This window comes from Brachyhypopomus gauderio, chromosome 1 (assembly GCF_052324685.1).
Source record: "Brachyhypopomus gauderio isolate BG-103 chromosome 1, BGAUD_0.2, whole genome shotgun sequence".
NCBI lineage: Eukaryota > Metazoa > Chordata > Actinopteri > Gymnotiformes > Hypopomidae > Brachyhypopomus > Brachyhypopomus gauderio.
The window spans coordinates 1,376,770-1,384,107 of record NC_135211.1 but is presented as its reverse complement, the minus strand read 5'-3'; the positions used below and the strand labels follow the sequence as shown (position 1 = coordinate 1,384,107).

The window sequence follows — 7,338 nt, the reverse complement described above, 5'->3', positions numbered from 1 at the left end:
TAGTGTTTGGGAGATTAGAAAAGAACATAGCATTTGGGAGATATTAGACAACATTACAGTGTTTGTGATATATTAAGATACACTGTATACACTGGTTTTACAGTTTATACATCGTCATGTTGACTGCACTGTGTCTACCTCGGTCAGGTCACATGATTTAATCAAATTACCTCCTGTCTCAATCATCAATAAATGCAGTTATTGACAGTGTGTGTGTTTGGTGTGGATCATACAAGTAAGGCACTACTAAATGAGACAATGTTATGTATTTACTTTCCTCCTTTTCTTAATTACGGCGACGTAGAGCTGCCAGCCATATAAATATAATTTGACTCAGTAACATGAAATAACGTGAAAGGTTTCATGTTATAACGTGATATTTATTACGTTATAACGTGATATCTATCACGTTATTTCGTGATACAAAACTAGCATGTTATTTCATGATATTATATTTTCACGTTATATCGTGAAATTATCATGTTATTTCGTGATAAGAAATTATCATGTTATTCCGAGATATGAATCCATCACGTTATTTCATAATATGAAATTATCACGTTATTTCGAATTATGAAATTATCATGTTATTTTGTGATAAACATTTATCACGTTATTTCATGATATTTTAACGGTATAACGTGAAAACATCAATAGGCTATGGTTTTACTTTGATACACGGCCAAGCGCGCTTCCATTTCACTTGAGGATGGCTGAAAAAGTGGATTCTCCACTCTCGAGATTTCTTCGAGGTCGGGGTGTTCCAGAGGACTGTCTCCTTCGAATGGAGCAAGATCATGTAAGTGTATTTTACTGTTTACGTCCTCAATTGGTAGTTTGCCATAGAACTGCTGAATATGGCTGCTAGGTGCCTAGCGAGTGATGGCAGTGGCAGTGCACAACTCTGCTGAAATTCGGCAACTATGTGGCCTTAAGCTCTTGACACATGTCTGTGTTTCTCGATTTGCATGGATAAATACCAATATTGTTGACGGCATGCACCCCAGTCTTAAATGGGGTTTAGCACTAGTTGCTAGCTATTTGGCTTCTCCAGTAAAGGTTGCTCCAAATCGCTGCTCTGTTTGGACTTTGGACACTTTACCCGGGAACTTCGGTAAAACGCTCTCTCTAACAAACATCAAAATATGGTACAACACTTCGGGCACAACACTGCACATGAACCTGAGTATGCCCAATATATAGTTTTGTAAAATCAGAAACTAAATGAGGGGAAACTACGACATTGCGCAGTTTTAAAATTGCAGTTGTAGTATCACTGCATATACCGCTGTAGCCTATATACCTGTAGGCCTATTAGTGCTGTAAGTGCATTGTTTTGGATAAATCAGAACTGCTACAAGAATACTGCACTTTAATGCAGAATGCAATACAAGCAAGCAAACATCGCAGTTCAGTCCTGGAGAAAAAGACTGGATCTACCTTCATCAATGAAGTAGAACAGACTTTTTGAAGGTGAAGGTAGATGAATGTAGATTTTGAATATGTGATACAATTGGGGTTAAGGATCAATACAAGGAACCATTACTATTGCAATTTGTTTTTGTTGCACCTTTTTTTTTAGCTTGATTGGAATATTAGTGATCTGAGTTTAGTTGTCTCATTAGCTATATCGGCTATAGTGAGAAGTTGATGATACTTGATTGTGTTTGTCTTAATTAATTTAGTTACTGTGTGCATTGTTTACTTATTATAAGCACTTAGTCTCAGTTCATAAAGATAATGGTATCATACTATGCCCCTTCTATGATTCCTTTGTGTGTACATACAGTATGTTATGTAGTCTTGTTCTTGAGTTGTAATTATTATTATTATGTCTTGACAGATTGATGCCACAGTCCTTGATTATATGGACGACAACACTCTGGCTGAATACATCCCAACTTATGGAGACAGGATTGCAGCAAGACGCTTCTGTTTGCAACACAGTGCCACAGCAAGAACAAAAGAATCTGCAAAACATTCGATGCTGGAAAAACTGAAGAAAAAAATGGGCATTACTGTGAGTGATGATGAGAACAATAACCAGGAGACATCTACCAAAAGACAGAAAAGACATTATGCAAAATGCAACACATTTGCAGAAAAGAAGACAAGAAAAGTGGAGTTGGGCTGGATTCACGAAGGCAAGCAAGTCAGAAAACGCAAAGGAGGAGGGACAAGGACCCTTGATGTACCCAAAGAATCAAAGAAGGCGGATATACTGCAGTATGCCAAGGATATTTTCTTCCCAAATGGAAAAAATAAGGTAGGAAAGTTTGACACATTTAGCTATGACATAGTAGATTATCAGGAAGAAGCTATTTTTGATGACGCTATTACAGTTGGGGAACTCTACAGCGTACTAAGAATGGGAGTGTTGAGATTCTACCTGTGCACAAAGGTTCCAAAAGATGAGGATGCTGAAGAATGTGTCGCAGAAGAATCAACAATTAACCAACAAATACAGAATAGCATGCATGAAGAGGAAGAGCAGCCTCTTCAAACTGTCGATACAGAACCATTTCTAGACACATCTGAGGTGATGATTGGCCCTTTTCTCGGAGAACCCATGGCTGGCCAACTGGATGACACGTTGTTATATCAACCTGACCTGCAGATCAACGAGGACACTGCCATCATATCAGTCCTATTCCCCAGTGCAAGCTCAGCATTCATCATTCCAGACACAGCAAGTGACAACTCATCCAACATGTCTCACTCCACAAGTGCAGCAAACATTGCTCCAGAGTCAGCAGCTATAGAAGATGCAGCAGGTACCTCTACAAATTCATCTGTTATGAATATAACAGTTAAACTACACAGGGTCAATCTTCTGGAAGAGATGATAGCCCAGTTCAAGGATTCAGCACTTCTCAAGCACTCCCTTCGATACACTTTCATTGATGAAAGAGGAGCCGACCACAATGGTGTGTCAAGGGACGTGTATGCTGCATTTTGGACACAACTTCTGGATCACACAGCTGAAGGGGAGGACCTGAGAGTTCCATCTCTGTGTCCTAAATGGCAAGAGAAAGAATGGAAATCCATTGGCCGAATCCTCCTCAAAGGATTTCAAGACCATGGCTATTTTCCCTGTCGCTTATCCCCCGCTTTCACAGTTTCACTCATTTTTGGTGAGAATGAGGTCTCAGATGATGTGCTTTTTGAAAGTCTTCTTCAGTTTGTTAGTCAATCAGATAGGAAGTTAATCACTACTGCTTTAAAAGAAGATCTTTCAGAGGACGACCAGGATGAGCTGATTGATCTGCTGGACCGCTTGGATGTGACAGCCTTTCCAACACGAAACAATTTGAAAGGCATCCTTCTAAAGGTGGCACACAAACAGCTGATCCAAAAGCCAAGGTATGCATGCGAGAAGATGTCCTTAATTGCTGGTGCATCCCTGAAAGAAGCTTTCGTGAACACACAACATGTTCTGCTTATGTACGAAGACAAAAAGCCAACAACCAAAAAGCTTTTGAAATTATTAGAAGCTTCTCCTTCCACTCAAGCAGAAAACCAGAGTTTTCGTTTCCTGAAACAGTACATCAGGGGATTGGATGATATTGGTCTGAGAAGGATGCTAAGGTTCATGACAGGATCTGATGTTGTCTGTGTTGACAAGATTGACATCATGTTTACATCTGCAGATGGACTTGCACGCCGGCCTGTAGCACACACCTGTGGCCCAGTTCTGGAACTGCCATGGACATATGCCTCCTATCCTGAACTACGCACCGAATTTGACAGCATACTGATCCATAATACCTCGTATGAATTTAGCATTATGTAAGTTTACTATGATATAGTTATCTCAACTGATAGTAGCAGAAGCAGGAGGTATCCGGGTATGTTTGAACATCTGAACAGAGATGGTTTAAAAGTTAACAGTTCTATCAGCATTTTACTGTATTATTTTTTTACTCTTATAGTGATGCCAGTCATAAAGTGTCTTATCGGCTTGAAAGCTTTTGTTGAAAACATTTTTAGACACTGGAGCAGAGCATTTTATAATCTGTCAAATTTAAACAAAGCAAGCCTGTTGTCTTATGTTCATGAGTTCATGAGCACTGTGTTACTACAAAAGTAAATTGGACTGACTTATATACAGTCTCATTTTTTCATTGATTACTGACAGACCCTAATACTATATGCTGAGAAACACAACAGCTTTTTGTGCCTAGGTTTATTTCACTTTTATGAACACAAAAGTGATGAGGTTGATGGAAGCAAACACAAGAATAAACCTCCATGTTATGTTGATGCATACCCCCTTGTGCTGAGAAACATAACCACTCCTTGAGTCTAACACTACCATGTTAAACAATGCCCTATCACCTATACATTTGACTATTTACCTGTCTAACAACACTTATTTCATATATGTATTCAGGTCACAGCACTGCATGCACACTACATCGTATGCAACAGTATTTAATACTAGAGACATGTCAAGTATTTTAACTGCAGATTTAGGGCAGGAATTCATGAAAGAATTGATCAAGTAAAGAACAAAACAAAAACATGATCATTGTGCTTTAGATGTTCACCATTCATTATTCATAGCACTAAAGATACAGCTATCATGGGATAATGTCCAAGTCTTTAAGGATGCATGCTCTCAGGAAAAGATACAGCTCTATAGCTTCATCAGCTGTGGTAGGTGAGTGTAAAAAGTTATCTGCCATTATAAGGCAGCACATGTCAAACACTGTTTCATCACAAGGACACGGTCCTCTCTGTTGGCATTCTTCTTTGCAAGCCTCCACTGCTTCCTGGGGGACCTGTTTCAAGTAATCTTGTCCTCCAAATAGATGAGGCAGGGTGTACATCAGAATTGGACGTCCGCTTGGAGCTATTGCATTCCTGCTCTTTCGGACGACATGGGTATTCCACAACTGTGCAACTTGCTGCAGTTCCTCCTATTAAAAAACAATATGCAAAATTGTTACTTAGATATTTTTCTATTTTATCTTTCTAAAGCACATTCAATGCAGGCCTTCTTTTGACTGACGTTATGCTACTTCCTGTAATAGGAAATGATGATGACTTCTATGATTATTACTATTATTGATATTATTATTATTATTATTATTATTATTACTATTATTACTATTATTATTAAGTTGAACATCAAATCAGCAAAACACACCTGGATGATGGACAGGCAAGTAAACAAGATAAGCTGCTTGTCCAAGAAGTCTCCAGAGAAACAGTCTTTAGCCTTAAGTTCCTGAAAACGATTCATCCAGTACTGGGCATGATGACTTCTTAAAAACGCCCACCAGCTTTCAATCCGCTGATTGTGATTACTGGACCCAGCGATATAGCAGTTTCTGACGATGCTGCGATTGGTACTCCATCGTAGGAACCTCTGCATCTCGGCCATTGTGACATTTTCTGTTCCCAGATCTGCGCGAATTCTGGAAGGCGTCCCCATCCTCCTCTCAACTTCCCTCATGAAATAACCAGCGATGATTTTGGGATTGCTGTTTGTTGAATAGGCATGAAGCCATATAATAAGTCTTGAAAATCCATCAATAGCTCCATTTATGCATACCCCAAACGGCTTTAATTTATCATAAGAATCAACGTGCCACATATAATTAGGCCCAGGATTCATGTACACGCGACGCATCAAGCGATTTCTTCGTCTTCTTTCAACACCATTGGGGTCGAGAAACTTTAGCAAATGTCTCACCGTACTTTGTGTGACAACATATCCAGCTTGGATGCAGTTGAGATGGTGGAACTTGTATCCGTGCAGCCTCCCGTGTCCACCCTGTTGATCAATGAGAAATGATGCAACGTCTAGAGGGTCGGATTCATTTTTTCTTCGGTACAACCCCATGCTTTTCAAAATCCTTCGGAGAGTACGCATACTGACAACAATACCATCTACAGTGCTCAACAACTGTAGAATGTCACCATGCCTTAAACCAAGTTTGAAATAGAACTGAATTAAGTCATGCAGACAAGCCATGTTCCTTGACTGAACCTGGGAAGTGTTGAAGTGCTAAATGGCCTAATATCATGAAATAACATGATAAATGTTTAACATGAAATAACGTGATAGTACCATATCTCAGAATAACTTGATAATTTCTTATCTCAGAATAACGTGATAGTTGCTTATCTCAGAATAACGTGATAATTTCATATCACGAAATAACGTGATAATTTCTCGTTATAACGTGAAAATACCACATAATGAAATAACATGATAATTCCATATCATGAAATAACGTGATAAGTATCACGTTATAACATGATAAATATCACGTTATAACATAAAACTTTTCACGTAATTACATGATACTGAGCCAAATATATATTAGGGCTTGGCAGCTCTGAGTTTCCGTACTTAATAACTAAATACGTATTTAAATAAAATATATTACATTAAAAGGAACATGAGTAATGAAATATTTTTGTCACGTGTCTCGCTTCTCAGTCGGATCGGAAGGTTTCATCTTCTCCTGAACTCCGCTCTCTGTGTTTCTCTAAACTCTTTGTGCGTAGTCTGGACTGTTCATGCTGTATTTTTGACTCTTAGATTGTAAACTGCAGGTGTACGGCTAGATCGGTTGTTGGGATGAAACGTGTATACAACAAAGCTGTCAATGCGCTTTTGCAGATCAGTGAAGCATGCAACGTAAATCAGTGGGAGGAAATCGCAAAGAAAACAGAATATTTAAAGTTTACTCGCGTAAAATGGTATCAGATTACTGTGTAAAAAGTAATTAGAAATTACTGGTTGTCTAAAATTATAAAAAGAAAAATGGGTCGTGCAGATAGCGTATTTTATTAGTCGGTGATTGACGTTTGTATACTTCAATTATAGGCGGCGCTCATCTGGCGTGCGAGGCAAACTGACCGAAGGAATGTTCCGCCCGGACCGTACTGAAGTGTTCCGGGTTGTCAACAGCTGACAGCTCTTAGGAAGGTTTCCGTTTTACCCTGCCATTTTAAATCATTCAACATCGCTAAACTTCGTTTTGTTTGGAATCATTTCCGTTTATTTCCCCTGCCACAAAGCGAGATTAATCTATACATTTCAAAATGAGAGTTTTTCAAGCCGTCACGAACAGCTGATGTCTTGATGAATATAACTCCCAGATAGCATGCGGTCAGTCACCAAGGTGTCTCCACATATCCAGTTTGGTGTTCTCCTGACCATTGAACGCCTTATCGAGTTTGTTGTTCTTTTTCTTTTTTATTTTCTCTTATTTTCGCTATGCTTGCTACATATGAATGTTTGAACTTGCGCTCGCGGTTTATTTTGCGCTTATCCAGTGCAGCCCTTTAGATATTTAGATATATTTTAACAGTGTGTTG

General features: G+C 38.9%; 1 protein-coding gene across 2 annotated transcripts; it reads left to right on the top strand.

The window, feature by feature from the left end:
* Nucleotides 1-608: 608 nt before the first annotated feature.
* Nucleotides 609-3,915, top strand: LOC143526112 (uncharacterized). 2 transcript variants are annotated; one of them, XM_077020779.1, is made up of 3 exons: nucleotides 609-799; nucleotides 1,844-2,266; nucleotides 2,402-3,915. In XM_077020779.1, exons 1-3 carry the CDS (start codon nucleotides 710-712, stop codon nucleotides 3,791-3,793), a joined length of 1,905 nt encoding a protein of 634 aa, XP_076876894.1. In that variant the 5' UTR covers nucleotides 609-709; the 3' UTR covers nucleotides 3,794-3,915. The 2 variants fall into 2 exon arrangements, with proteins under 2 accessions (XP_076876894.1, XP_076876888.1); XM_077020773.1 differs by having other exon boundaries at nucleotides 1,844-3,915.
* Nucleotides 3,916-7,338: the final 3,423 nt, after the last annotated feature.